General features: G+C 43.1%; 1 protein-coding gene across 1 annotated transcript in view; it reads right to left on the reverse strand.

The window, feature by feature from the left end:
• CD151 (CD151 molecule (Raph blood group)) overlaps positions 1–15,383 on the reverse strand; it is a 48,097-nt gene that overhangs the window by 24,533 nt on the left and 8,181 nt on the right. Inside the window, exons 2-3 of the mRNA XM_066610428.1 lie at positions 4,984–5,085; positions 3,088–3,279 (exon numbers count right to left, since the gene is read on the reverse strand). Coding sequence (XP_066466525.1) covers positions 3,088–3,279; positions 4,984–5,067 — 276 coding nt within the window. The 5' untranslated portion in view covers positions 5,068–5,085. The remainder of the gene's footprint in view (positions 1–3,087; positions 3,280–4,983; positions 5,086–15,383) is intronic.

The raw sequence follows: 15,383 nt of genomic DNA on the forward strand, positions 1-15,383 counted from the left end.
GAGGGGCCACTTGCATGCTGTGGTGAGGCTCCCTGCAAAACTTAAGTGCTTAAAACTCCCTCTAGCTGCACCACTGCATCAAAATTCTGTGGGACTAAATATATTCCCTCCAAATCCCCTCCCTTTATTGTTGCTATTTTCCCCAGTTTTCATTCGGCAACCCCAGAGAACACATGGCATAGTCAGGATTTGTATAATGGTTCGCTAGTGTTGCAGGCACTGTTGGGGGCAAAGAATTCTTTGCCACCCTTAAAAGTTCAGACTGGTTCATCACTCCAGCTCTATTCAAGAATAGATCTCTACATGGTGGGGGTGGGGGGAGGAAACAAGATTGCACAGACAAGTCCTATCACTGTACTGATGTGTTCCTGAACCCCACCTTACAACTTCTGAGTGACAAATGCTGTACCCAGGGAGAGTCCTTCCCTGAGAATATGTTGCCGCAGATAAATGCTGTGTGTGGAGAGAGAAAAGTGGCAGCACAGGGACATGGCTTGCTAGTGAGTCTCTCTCCCTTCCTCCCACCCACTGCATGGCAGCTATTCACAGGAACATTAGGATTTGATAGCATTTCTGTGGGAAGCAAAAAGAATCCATTGTGGTGCACCTTCAAAGAGACAGTCACACGTCCTCCTCACCTCACATACTGACTGTGGAAGCATCTGAGGCACTGATGTGAGGGGGAAAGGGACTCCATCATAGAAGGCAGAGAGATCACTTCCTGACTTCGATGGGCAACTCAAGTAAGGCTCTACACAGGCTGTAGTTATGAGTGACTTCTGACTTGAAATCATTACGGTCATAAAGATCAAAGGGACAAGTCCCTACAGTGACTTTCACTCACCCTGAAGATCCATAACTTGTCTTTGCTGGAGTTGGTGCAACTCCGTCTGCTGTCCAGAGGGGGCAGGATGCTGTCCAGAAGGGGTCAAGCTGTGGCCCAGTGACTCTGAACTTTCTACCTGTTCTCTCTGTGATCCTTGTGGGGTGTGGCCCTAACTCTTTATCCTTCCCTTCTCCACTGAGCACTTCGTCTTGTGCTCTGACCACTGACCTGTTAAGATGCGCACACCAGGGGCTCTGATGCCCAGGTCATCTTGAGCACAAGGCATGCAGGGCGAGGCAGCTCTAGGGCCTTGCTATGTCTAAGTAATAGCTGAACCTCTGATCCTAATCAGATGCTGTAAATATACACTCAGTGAACTGTAAGTAAATAGCTTCTTTTCTGCAACATTAACAAGCCACTGCCTCTTTGTCTTTTTACACTGAATAGCAGTCAGCCGGGTGAGGGAGGTTCTCTGGGGTGATACCAAAGGGGTGGGGGTCTGCTGCTTAAGCTACTCTGCTTCCCCCCCAAAGAGGAAACTATTTTTAATTTCCTCCAACAGTCCTTTCATAGACATTCATTGCTAGTATCTGTATGCTTAGCACAGAAAAAAGAGTGCATAGCCCTTTACCCTTGTTGCAAAGATACTCAAGATATAAGCTGAGCTCAGAGTTGGTAAACTCAGCTGAGCTCAACTCAGCCTGGCTGGCCACAAAGTGTTTGTTGTGCATATTACTTAACTAAACCGGAGGCCAAAGAGAAAGGTGACAATAGATCTGTCACAACCAGCTATTCAGAGAAGGAGAGATGGAAACAAAGGGATTTTTTATTCCCCAAACACAACTATTAGTTTTCTGTGGGAAAATAACAAAGAGGACTGTACCAAATTCTTCATCTGTAATTCCTGGCTTAGGAAGACAAAAACAAGAAAGGCAGAACTCTTTCACACAGAGAGCGATTGTGTTTGTGCCAAAATTGACTGGTTTGGTTATGGGCCATGTTAGCTCCAGTGCTATGACAAGCCACCAGAAGCTCTCTGTCTCCCATGTTAAAAATAACTCCAGAAATGTCATCAAGACTTCTGTCCTTACAGTATTCATGCACAGCACAACAAAAGGTCATGTGGCAAAAGCACAACAAAGGGGGCCACACAGTACTTTTTCTACTCTGTGCCAAAAAGAGATTGCCCATTTTCACCCACCAATACAACTATCTGGAGCAAAATGGATTTTCACTATCCTGTTCCAATATTTTACATGCTTTCTGTGAAAGATGCATTAATGTCTATGCCAAAAAGAGTAATATGTGAAAAATCCCTTCGAACGAGTCTCCCTAGCCCAAAGGTCAGTTTTGACAACTTAAGGGCACAATCCTAACCAACTTTCCTACAGTGAACTAAGGGCAATGCAACTCTGAGGTAAAGGAACAAACATTGTCTTACCTTGAGTGGGGCTCCGTGACTGCCCCCCAACTGCAGGATGTAGCACATGCCCCACTGGCACAGCTATGCCAGCGCTGGAAATTTGGTTAGGATTGTACCCTAAGTTATTCAGAACAATTACAGTACATCCTGCACTTTCCCTTCCCATCAGAGAGGTGTTCAAGGTGCTTCTAAGAAAAGTGCAATAAGCTCACAACAACAAAAACAGCCGCAACAACCTAAAATGACAATGAGAGCACCAAGAAAAAAAGCAGACATTCAACCCACAGCAATACACATCAAAAGCCGAGACGTCTGCCAGTGGTGGAACAAACAGAAGGTGCTTTCAGGGAACAGGCAACTTTATGGGGGTTGTCTGCACAGTTAATATCTGCACAGTAAATTGGATTCAAACCTATTGGCAAGAAATGTAAATGATCAAGCAAAGGTGTGATTGCCACCCTTGTGTGGGTCAGCAATCATGCAACAGTATTCTATACAAGCCAAATTTGCCAGATAGCCTTCAAGGGCAGCCCCACAGAGATTGTGCTATAGTAATCCAGAGAAGATGCAGTCACAGACCAACATTGTCAGGTCTGACTGGTGCAAGAAAGGATGCCAGTGCATGCGCTAAGCTAGTCAACAGCATTCTGGGTCACGGCTGACACCTGAATACCCAGCTACATAGCCTGGTCCAGAAGCACACCCAAACTGTAAATGTTCTCCTCCAAAGTAGCACAGAACAGGTTGACAATCCTGTTCTGTGCAGACCAATGTGGTCTAACGCTCGCCATGCCATTCCATTCCCAGAGCATTTTTTGTTTCCTCAAAGAATACTCACCACTCTCAGCAGATTCCGCTGCTCTCTGAATGTGGCACAGCAGCCCAAGATGCCCGTAATCATGACAACAACTCCTGCCACCACAAGGATGTAGGCTGTTGCCATATACGTGTTGGACTGCAGAAGGCTAATGTAGTCACTCTTCTCTGCCAGGGTCCAGATGCCTACTGCCATCACAGCTCCACCGGCCAGCTTCAAGAGGAAGACAGTGTAGGTAAAATGCACGTTATGCAAGACAGCACCATCCAGTGCTTACTGATGGTTCACCAAGGCCCAAAACATGACCATTTGATGCAGAGGCTCTGCTGATTTCAGCATGGATCTACTGTAAGTCTACAGGAAGGGCTTTTTCACTTCCTTTCTCATCTGTCACACAGAACCAAGTGACTTGATTAGAATCAGATTTTATTTTTACATATTTCAATTACAGAGACACTTATAACATCCCAGAATTTCCAACAGAGCAAGACCTGCTCTACCAGACGTTGTGCAGACTCTATTAAAGGGATATTAACCCAGCCCACTGAAAATGAGTGTTGATGGTAAAATTTGTTCTAGCACTTTCATGGAGATCTCTGGCACCTCTGAGAGTCTCCTCCTTTCACTATCCATGTAAATGAACCTGATTGTAACGCCAAAATTTTCACTAGGATATAAAACTCAGTTTAGATCTAACTTTGGCACACTTTGGGCTAACATAGGAATTGCTCATTAAACACAGAACGCGTTAAGTGTTTCCTTTTTCACTTTGTGAAATGTCAAAAAGGGGCTTCCAGAGACTGTGTCAAAAGAACCCATCAATGAACTTCTTAAATCTTCTTGGTGGGTCGCCAAGCTGTTAGCACTGAGGGTAATGCAACACCATGAGTTGAAAGAAGATAACTTCCAGCCCAACACATAAAAACAAACAGGTGGTTCATAACCAAAGACAAAGCCCCTTCTATACAAATAAAAGATTGGGAATGACTCGCCCCAATAATCTTTGGTTCTTTGTGATCATGTCACTTCCAGCAAGTGCAAAACCACTGAGCAGGAGGGGAAAATGTACAGAGACTGCTCGGAAAATCTCCTCCATCATCCACTGTTAAAGGGAATTATGGGAAAGACAAGTGACCTCGCTAGGGGGTGCGGCCCGCAGCAGGTGACATGCACTGGGGGGGGACAGCACTAGTGACTAAAATTGCGGTTTGTAGGAATACCACCATCATGTTCTATACCATTCGATGTGTAATTTACAGGAGAATGCAATGAAATAAACTGTTTTGAAATATCGCTATTCTATCAAAAGGTATTGCCAGAAAAACAGTGGCAATGGTACATCACCATGCCCACCACCCAGGTTGTTGCCCTGCCCACAGCATGGGAGGAGGACCATCATGGGGGGTGATGCACTGACCTCCCACACCGTGTGACGCAAACCCTAGTGTCACCACTGGGAAAGACAGAGCATATACAGTCAGAAAATTTAAACAGTGACACCCTCCTGGGACTCCACCGCTTCAGAATACATGTGAGAAATTGCACGGCTGAACATTTCTTGGCATCAACAGCTTCATAACGTCAAAAGGAGAGCATATTTGGGAAAAAGGTCCTACTCTAAATTCTCTCCGATACACTTCCCTATGTACATTTTCTGTGTGTAGAGAATTTCTGACACAGGGAACACACTGAAAAGTCCTAGAGAGGATGAACCATATGCTTTTTGCGAAATTCTAGATAGGCAATGAGCAATCTGAAAACATTCCATCTGCATTTGGTTGTTTGGGGGCAGACTTGTTTGCCTTTAATAACCCAGAAAAGCAAACAACAAACAAAATTGATCCTCATGTCCCTTTGGCCCAGAATACTCCACCTCCCAGCATGTTGCAGTGTGTTACACAAAAGCTGGCATCTCACCCAGAAAAAGAAGTTGAAGATGAAGAGCAGGTATTTGAGACAGATGGTCCCACATGTCTCTTTGTTTTCATTATATTCACACATTGTCACAGCTTAGCAGAACTGTAAAAAAGCAATGAGAAAAGAAAAACAAATTATGTTAAAAAAATTTTCCCCTTAACACTCAATGTGCAACAATCTCCCTCCTTTCTTCTGTATTAATTGACATATTACTGAAATGTTTCTTAGGAAAAACATCTGAAAAGTGGGGCAGGGGAGGGACACCATAAGTTGAAAAATATTGATGGCACCAGAATGTGTCAGTTTCAGATCGAGTCTGATAATAACCAGTCACTAAATCTTAAAGTCAGAATAGTCACTGGAATTGTATCCTCATCCTGATCAAACATCTCAGATAGATGGGGTGCAAAGTTGAACCTATAAATCTTAGCCAAGGGGCAGAGGATATGGGTAAAAACATTCCTCAAGGCCCAATGGAACCAGAGGCCATGTAAAAGTTTTGCCAGCATCTTGAATGGTGCCTAGAAAACCACAAAGTGCAAAGGTATATGAAAGGGCCTCGCTCATATATTCCTTGATGACACACAGCTACAAACAACAATCTACTCCTGAATTTAACTATACAATTGTGGTTTGCTATGATTTTGTTTTCCCTTCCTCCGTACCTGGAAACCCCTAAGAAACTAGAAGGTTACTTTGAGAAAAATGCTGCGCTGGTAGTATGCCCATCTCTCATCCAGTTGATCCATCCCAACATGTCTCTCTTGCTCAATTACAAAAGAAAATATTTTCTTTTAAAAAATATGACAGCATCATTGGCAGCAGACAGTGTTCACAAGCGAGGGGAGAGACTGTGAGATGACAGCATGCATCCAAGATAGCATCATGAAGAGAGCACAGGGCTTCTCTCTTGGCTTCCTGACATCGCCAGCGACTGAGAAAAATGACCACAATCAATACATAAGAAGCAACCTCAGATGCATCAGTTTGTCTCAGAACATCTCACTCCCCTAATTTTCTTATGGATTTATTGTTCTTAAAACATAATGTATTTACTGTCGCAGGGACAGAAGCCTTTTGTTTTTCTACAGAATTTAACATATTATTCAGCATCAGCAGCCACCATTCAAAGAGACATTTGTTCTGAAAAAATGACCTGGTATCGTTCTACCTAAGGCAGTGGTTCCCAAACTGTGCACTGTGGTGCGCTCACAGGAGCACTTGTGGTCGCTTCCTGGTTTGCCGGGCCAAGATTGCACAAAATCTCATACACAGGGTTCTTGCAAGATCTCACACGATTCTTGTGTGATGGCACTGCCACTACAGGGTGCCGTGGACAAAGGGCATCAGCGTTATGATTGGGAACTGCTGACCTAAGGAAACTACATTAGGAAATTAGAGTTTTGAAAAGATGGCAGGTGTCAAGATCTCCGGGATTGTCTTAGCACAGTTCCCATGAGTCTTTGGAAGAATATCAAACCAGTAAATACTGATTTGAAATTTGCAAAACTGATATGGGCTAACAGATAAGACCAGTCAGAACATTTGAGTTTAATTCTGAAAAGACTATGTTTCTAATGCTACAGTCAAAATAGAAGGGATGACAATCAGTTAAAATATTGCTGATCAGTTTCAACCTGCTTTGCGGGTTACTGAACCACAAAGGGCTTTTAAAAATAACTACCTTTTCTATTTCAATAAGATAAAGACTATGGGTTCAGCAATATTTGTTGGGGAGAGGGGGAAAAGGCTGTATATTCCACCTTGAGATGACTTCTCATTTCAAGAAAGATGAGAAATAAGCAGGCTTTATTGTATCTGAAGCCAATCCCTGCCCACATGTGTCGAAAGCAGACAGCAGCTTTGGACAGTTAGATTTCCCTTATACCAGAGAGTCATCACCTAATAAAACTTTCTCACCTTCTTGCACTATGGAAATCAGGTCATTGCTACCTGACCCAAGATTAATATCCATTGTAAGTTTCAAAAAGAACTACTCCCAAACTTGCAGTGTCCAACTACCCATAGCCCCCTCCCACCAGTCCTGCCCTCTTCAGTAGCAAGCTGGAAAGGAATGGGATTCAAAATGGGGATAGTAAAAGCCACATCAGTAGTGTTTAGGTACCATCTCAGAACATAGGAACCAACTGAACCTATCACTTGAAACTTTGCACGGATGTCTCACCAAAAAAGACACTGGCACCATCAATGTATGAGAGGAGGATGAACAGGGGAACACAATGTTCGGGGTAACCACCATCCAACGGTTTTTAAACATTATGTTTCCACTGAAAAACTGCATCAATGTATATGGCATTTTCTGCTTTCACTGACACATTGAAGAAAATACCATGGTCAAATAGCCCATGTTTAGCACAGAATGCAAGTTTGGCCAGGCTTCTGTAAGCAGTATAACAGCTGTATTTTAAGGCTTTTGAATTCTGATTAATGTTACATTATACTGCTCTGGCAGCCAATTCTCTTTATCGCTTGTTCACCTATTAATGCCTTAGGACTGCAAGGAATGTTGTTATTTTCCACTTTTATAAAAAAGGATTTTTCTGATCATCCAGCACAGTTCTGCTTGTAAAGCAAGGAAGATTGTTAAGAGGTACTAAAGGAGGACTCGTATTGATTTTACATGTTTCAGGCAGAGAGCAGGAGGTGGTTTATGAAGCAAGGTGATTAATGCAGGGCTCATGGCCAGTGAAGAACGGAACAAAAGTTTCTGTCTCCAGTTGTCCTAGCCAGAAACATTATGTCATGGTACAAGCCCATTCTTGCATTTAAATGGGAAAGCTGAGAAAAGCACTGTGAGGAATTTAAACATCCTACATAGACCTGCCCATCTCACTGAATGCATAGACTTTTCTTTGTTGTGAGTAGGCACTTCTCTATCACAGTGGGATCATCAGGCTAGTGAGATTCTCAATTGACATACTGCTCATAGCTCAACACCACCACCCCAGCAATTCCATGTGTGGAGAGAGGTTGGAGTTATCGGTTAAAGGAGACAAGCAACTTTAAATGACACCTGGCAGCATTCACATGTCACAAACCATCTTCGTATAACCATCTTTAAAAATGGAGAGATTGAATTATCTAGCTCTATGGCTTATTAGCAGATGGTGAAACTGGCCTCTGTATTCAATTGGACAATATTGGCTAAAATTACATGAACTGAGCACAACAGATATTTTGATTTTATAAGCTTGCTATGGTTAAATAAGAAAAAAGAGACTGTGAAAAGGGAATGTAATTTCATCAACAATATTTCTTATTCACAATGCATTTTTTAAAACAATTAAGCCCTGAATTATTCCCTTTGATAATTATGTTCCTTAATGATTAATGTAACTGAAGAAGATGGAGAGGTACATCTTTGAGCCTACATTTGGGTTTGGGCACCAAAGAGCAGGGCCCTTACCCAAAGAGTTGAGTCATGAGGAAGCAAGTTCTTTGTGTGACCTTCACATGAGGACATGACCCCCTCCATGTGCCTAAAGCAGCAAGAGGAGGGATCACAAACTGGCAAGAGAACACAGTGGCCAACTAACCTAACTGCATGCGGAGAAGAAGGACCATCCATATGGCAGGAGACTAACCTTGTCATTCCCAGTCTCCATAGTGGCAAGAAGCAGAGAGCAAGTGCCCACAATAGCTCTTACAGTGTCTGGAGATTTAGGGTGCTCTGAAAAAAGTTCCACCCAATCCACCCCTCTGCCTTTAATGTCTCAGTTTGGACAGCCTTTGTTTCTCATGATTCAAGGTATCAGGTCATTGATACATGGTCATGCAGAACACAACAATCAGACTTCTCTGGAGCTGTCGATGCACATCTCAAGCTGTGCATTATTTGCCAGATTGTAAAAATCCTGCAAGCAATATTTCTTATTCTTTAGAAATATTTTCATATAAACTCAGGAAAAGATTCTCAATTAGATTATCAGTTATTAGTTTTCAGAGCCTTCCCCTGTGCTTCAGAACAGCACAAAGATGACGACAGAGGAATGTTGGCAGGGGGGCAAAACAGGGGTGGGGGACAGCAGAATGGGGCAGAAGTGCGGACGGGGATGGCTGGATCGAATGTGGGAATGTGGCTGGTTCAGTGGCAGCGGTGACTGCTGAATCCTAACCAGCCTGCCTGGACCTGACCCCATAGCGTGGGTCTATGTCAGTGTTTCTCAAACTGTGGGTCAGGACCCACTAGGTGGGTCGTGAGCCAATTTCAGGTGGGTCCATATTCATTTCAGTATTTTATTTTTAATATATTAGACTTGATGCTCCTTTGGTATGCGACTGCATTTGGGAAAATGTTACAGACCTGTACTTTTAACAAGCTGCCATGTATATTCTTTCAACAGTGATAGTAAATGGGACTTAATCCAGGGTTGGATTGCAGCCTAGGATTGTTAAAAATGTTGCTGTTTGATGATTTCACTTTCCATCATGACATCACTTCCGATGGGTCCTGACAGACACTCATTCTAAAAAGTGGGTTCTGGTGCTAAATGTATGAGAACCACTGGTCTATGTGGACCTGAACAAGCTTTTTAGCTAGCACTGGTCCAAGTAAGCCCCCTCCCCAGTGCCATGGAAGCTTATCCAAGTTAGGGAACAATTGTCCCTTACCCAGAGGAGACCTCCTGAACTGCCACCCCCCACACCAAGATGCAGTGGTAGTTATTTTGGCGTAGCTTCATTGGCGTGGGGGGGAGGAACAAAAGGATTGGGCTCTTAGTCATATAATTATAGACTATTTATATTTGTTTAGTCACACACACCTTGTCTGTTTCACTTGCTTCTACTTGTAGGGCTGCAACAAGAAAAACTGTCCTGAAGCTATTTCTGCTTGAGGTTAAATCTAGGGTTACATCTTGACACAAATAAGAGCTTAGAAAACAAAGATCAAGCAAATTTGATGTTCTGGAAGCCATTTAAAAATCATAGAAATGTGGGAAGCTGAGTTGGACCATTGCCCCATCTAACTCTGTATTGCCGATATTGGCGGGCAGACGCTCTCCAAGATTCCAGATGGGACTTTTTCTTCTGCCCAGCCTGGAGATGCTGCCAGGGATTGATCCTGGTGCTCCATCATGGAGTTACAGTTGCTGTCTTTAAGTGGTCTTGAACTCTTGCTGCTTTCTGCTCTTGCCTTTTATGCCACAGTACCAAGTCAGGGAAAAGTACACAAGAAGAAAAAATAGCTAAGCTACTGTATGTTCTCTTTTCTTCTGTTCTGAGGAGCTGTGAGGCATATTTTTCCTTCCTCTGAGCTTAATACATTGCTGATCACTATACAGCTAAATTCCGGACAGAGGACTTTAATACATTTTCTTTGAACTGCTCAGTTCAAGCTCTGGTCAATTTATCTTACTGCTAAAAATCTAAGAATATGGAGGCCGGCTCTGCAGGCAGACATCTGGGTGTGGAACCAACTAAGTCATTTTCACAGAACTCCCTTTCCATGACATTCCTGTTTGGAAACATGCAAAGAAAAAATCCCACAAGGGAACATATGATCATTTGAATTTATATTAACAGATGTATTTGCCTGATGTCATGTCAGACCACTGATCCACCTGCTGTAGTACCATCGAAAGAGCCATGTAACCAGAACAACAATCAGAGTGACTGATAGTTCCTCTCCAAGGTATGCCCCCATTCCTTCTATCCAAGATCCTTTTAACTGGAGTTGCTGTGAATTGATGCTAGGACCTTCCGCATAAAAATATATGCATGGCAGGTGAAATACCTGCCCTTCTCCTCCTCCAGACTGCCACTCCTCTGTCCTCCCAAATACAATTTACACAACAAGGATTTAGGTTGGCTTTTCAGCCTGGACAGACTCTATAAACAATTTCAGTGAGCCCTGAGGATTTGTCACTTGAGGACGGTTTTCCTGTACTGTACAAGGTTTGCATATTTTGATCTATAAACAGCAAAGATGTTCTTTGCAGGCAGACGACTAAAGATGCTGGAATGGGTTGCAGATTCAGACAACTGCATTTTTCACAAAGTGATTGAAGTTGTGACATAATAACTTACTTATCTGCAGTTTTCACCATCTGCTGGTTGATGTGGAGGCAATACTTGCTGACAATGGGAAAGCAGTCAACCACCATAGGGTGAGGGGAACCAATTGATCACCTGAATCCAGCCAAGTTTATTTGGTTCCTTTATCCATCTGCCTACCCGCCAAAGCATTATTCATCTTTATTGATGAATAAATACACTTTACTCATCTGGTGCCTCCCAAAGCCTGGCATGGCTTTCTTCCTGCATGAGAACAATATACAACACAGCTTTGCTTTTGTTCTAATTTTCCAGTGAAAAGGCAGCATAATTCTTGGCATTAAACATTCCAGAAAGCAAACAAAACATTCAATTGGAGATTGGGCCTATAACTGTCAGGGAAAAAGATTTAATGAGCTTACAGGAACTCTTCTCATCTCTACTTTTCTATGGGATGCATCTTTTGTAAAATTACAGGACACTGCTATAATGGAGGGGGATTTATTCATTTTTCACATTTTTATACTGCCCTTCCTCCAAAGAGCTCAGGGCAGTATACACAGCTGCTTCCCTCCTTTTGTCCTCACAACAACCCTGTGAGGTAGGTGGTGAGGCTGAGAGAAAGTGACTGGCCCAAGGTCACCCAGGAAGCTTCAGGGCTGAGGGGGGACTTGAACCTGGATCTTCCAGCTCTTAATCCACCTCCCAAACCACTACGCCATCCTGGCTCCTTTCTTGGAAACAGCCAAGAAATCCAGCTGGGTGTCATGTACAGCATCTTTCAGGTATTCTACAAACCAGTGCTAAAGACAGTGCTCACTCTGTGCTCCTGTGCCATGAGGCAAGGCAGTGGTTACCACAGCATTCCAAGGAATAGGATCTAAATTGTCAGGACTAGTCCTCAGCTTAGATCAGCTCAGTGACTCAGAAAAGGAATTGCGTTGCAGACACAGACACGTGCCCCAAGAGACAGACACGTGCTATCTGCTCTCACCAGATTCCAAAAAAGCAGACCTTTAGCTATTATTGAATCAATGCCCTGAACACCTGTATCAATGCCTTGCTCCATTTTATCCTGGCATACAAAATCTTGATATGCACTCTCCTTAAAGGTTTTATTCCCCCCACCTTCTTGGCCAGGAACATTTTTGACTGCACTTTATATCAGAGCAAACCTGGGGAACCAAGGAAAGGGCTCTCTTTGCTTTCCTCAAGATATTATTATTGTGTTTTTGTTTTTCTTTAACGCCCAGAAATAGATTGCAATCTGGCCTCCAACACACCACTCTTTGATTTCTCTTGCTGCACACGTGCATGCACGGAGGAATGCAACCAGTATATATAGGTATATTCCCTCCCTCCATCTGGTGAGCTGGGATGTTAAGAAATGCACTTCCTTCTTGCAGCACCCAAGTTTCCCCAGCGTTCTCTATTCAGAACTGCAGATTCCCCTTTTTCCTCACTCCAACTTTCCCCATTTTTAAAAAATTAGAAGTAGGAAACACTGGGCTAGATTTTTGCCAGTTGTGAGGGAAGAAGAGGAGCATTTACAGAAAACCCTTTTGTAGGTTCACAGTCCCATCTTCCTCTATGGCAGCGGTTCCCAAACTGTGGGCTGGGACCTACCAGTGGGTCATAGCTGACAAGGAAAATGTATTGAGTCCTATGGAAACCCAAACAGAGCAGCATGTGCATGTTTACTCATAAGCAGGCAACTGTGCCTTGGTCCACCTCAAAGGGCAGGCCAAGGGAAACACAACACTACCAAAATACTCCCGATCTAATGAACACAGGCCTCAAATAAACACTCAAGAAGGAGGTCCCCCCCCCCAAAAGCTGACAAGGAAAATGTATTGAGCCCTATGGAAAACAAAGCTAAGCCACACATGCACATTTACTCATGAGTAATCAACATGCCTTAGCTCTTATGTCCATGGAGTTCAACTAACACTTTCGAAGGTGCCCCCCATAGTAAAAAGGATAAAAACAAAGGCATTAGGGGCTGGTAAACTTTTTTTTAGTTTGGAAAAGATAGGTGGGTCCCAACAGAGTGTCATTTTTAAAAAGTGGCACCCAGTACCAATACATTTGGGAACAGCTGCTCTATGGCTCTTACTTTCAGGCACCAGGAAAGACTAAGAAGGTAATCAGCATTCAAATTTCCCTATTTAGCGTCCATTCTCTCAAACTGTCCAAATTCCATACTTTTCTACCAAGTCTCCAAAACTTTGTTCTAAGAAAGGTAGAAGAAATACAGCCAAGTAATAGTTGCCAGTCCAACTCTTATTTCACATTGGAAGATTGGATATCACACCACAGAACCAGAATATTTGTGTTCAGTTCTTGGTTCTGACACAATTCCACATATACTCTTTATATAATATAAAATATATATTTATATTTATGAACTGTATCAACCTGAACAAATTGTTCATTTTCCTTCTTTTTGTCTACTTACGGCATATGTGTCAATGACCTGAAAACTGAACACTTGCACAATGAATAAACCATCACAGAATCTAACACCAATTTTCATGTATTTTATAATTCCCAATTACTGATCTATATATTTCACAATTGCTGATTTATGCATTTCACAATCTGCAGAGATTTCAGAGAAACATGCTCCTAGTTCACCCAATGAGAAGAAAACTCTATTAAAAACAAACTTTTTAAACAAAGCTTGGGACAACATCTTTCAAAATCACAAGACGACATAATATTTATGTTTCTCTGTGTCTTTAAAGTCCTTGACCTCAGGGCAGGATAAAATCTTGGGTGTATCCAGTATACTCCAACTGCACTGACATATGGAGAGAGCAACAGACACCCTTGGAAGAAACAGTTGGTTCTCTTCTGTTTCAAATAGAAAGGCGGCCTCTGAGACGGCACTAAGAGTGTGATCGATGGATGTGCCACTGCATGGAACAACATCATCTTAAATAAAGGTCCTTTCATTCCAAAAGCACTTTATACCATTGATATACAGAAGCCACTTCAACAGCCACTGAGATGAAAAGGAGAAGAAAAAAAAGAGAGACAAGCATCTTTCAGGGAAGTGTCAGTAACCAGCCCCCAGAAACTGGCAAAGAGCTCTTTTCAATCCAGCCTAATTTTCTAAACCCAACCTAGCCACAGTCACTTTCATGATTAAAGTGACTTTCATTCTACTGATTGCTGAGTGCTTGTTTTTTGTTGGTTTTATTTGCACTGTTGCTGCTGGAGGGAACACAGCTTCAGATCTTTGACTGGGTTAAAAACAGCAGCACCAGGAAAAGAGTACAGTGGTGCCTCGCATAACGAAATTAATCCGTTCCTCGAGTCCTTTCATTATGCGAGTTTTTCATTTTGCGAAGCGCGTTTTCCCATAGGAATGCATTGAAATTTAATTAATGCGTTCCTATGGGCAAGAAAAGTCAGAACAAAGTCAAATTTGGTTTACAAAGTGTTTATTAAGTGCTCTTTAAAGGCATACATACTGTACAGAGGATTTCAAAAACGGGGGGGGGTGCTGAGTGGGGAGCTTGAAGGCTGTAATCCTGTGCACACTTTCCTGGGAGTAAGCACAATGGGACTTACTTCTGAGGAGACACGCACAGGATTGTGCTCTAAGCTGGGGAGGACACAGCAGCTGCACTCAATTGCTTGCTTTTGCCGTGATCATGGGGGAAAACGTGAAGGAAATGGGGCAATGAGAGGGTGAATGAGCGATGGGGGGATGCTGAGTGGATCATAAACTGACATGAAGATCCGCCCCTTACTAGGGTGAAGGGGATCATAAACTGACATGAAGATCCGCCCCTTACTAGGGTGAAGGGGATCATAAACTGACATGAAGATCCGCCCCTTACTAGGGTGAACGGGATCATAAACTGACATGAAGATCCGCCCCTTACTAGGGTGAACGGGATCATAAACTGACATGAAGATCCGCCCCTTACTAGGGTGAACGGGATCATAAACTGACACACAGGATTGTGCTCTAAGCTGGGGAGGACAGAGCAGCTGCACTCAATTGCTTGCTTTTGCCATGATCATGGGGGGGAAACGTGAAGGAAATGGGGCAGTGAGAGGGTGAATGAGCGATGGGGGGGATGCTGAGTGGGGAGTTTGAAGGCTGTAGTCCTGTGCAAACTTTCCTGGGAGCAAGCACAATGGGACTTACTTACATAAAGATCCTCCCCTTACTAGGGTGAATGGGATCATAAACTGGCATGAAGATCCCCCCCTTAAGTCAAAACAAAACAAAAACAAAAATTCGTCTTGTGAAGCACGGGTCATAAAAATTCGTTGTTCGAGTTACCAAACTTCGCAAAACTCTTTCGTTCTGCGAGTTTTTCGCTGCGCAGGGCATTCGTTATGCGAGGTACCACTGTAATAGCAAA

The sequence above is a fragment of the Tiliqua scincoides genome, chromosome 1, assembly GCF_035046505.1.
Source record: "Tiliqua scincoides isolate rTilSci1 chromosome 1, rTilSci1.hap2, whole genome shotgun sequence".
NCBI classification, from domain to species: Eukaryota; Metazoa; Chordata; class Lepidosauria; order Squamata; family Scincidae; genus Tiliqua; species Tiliqua scincoides.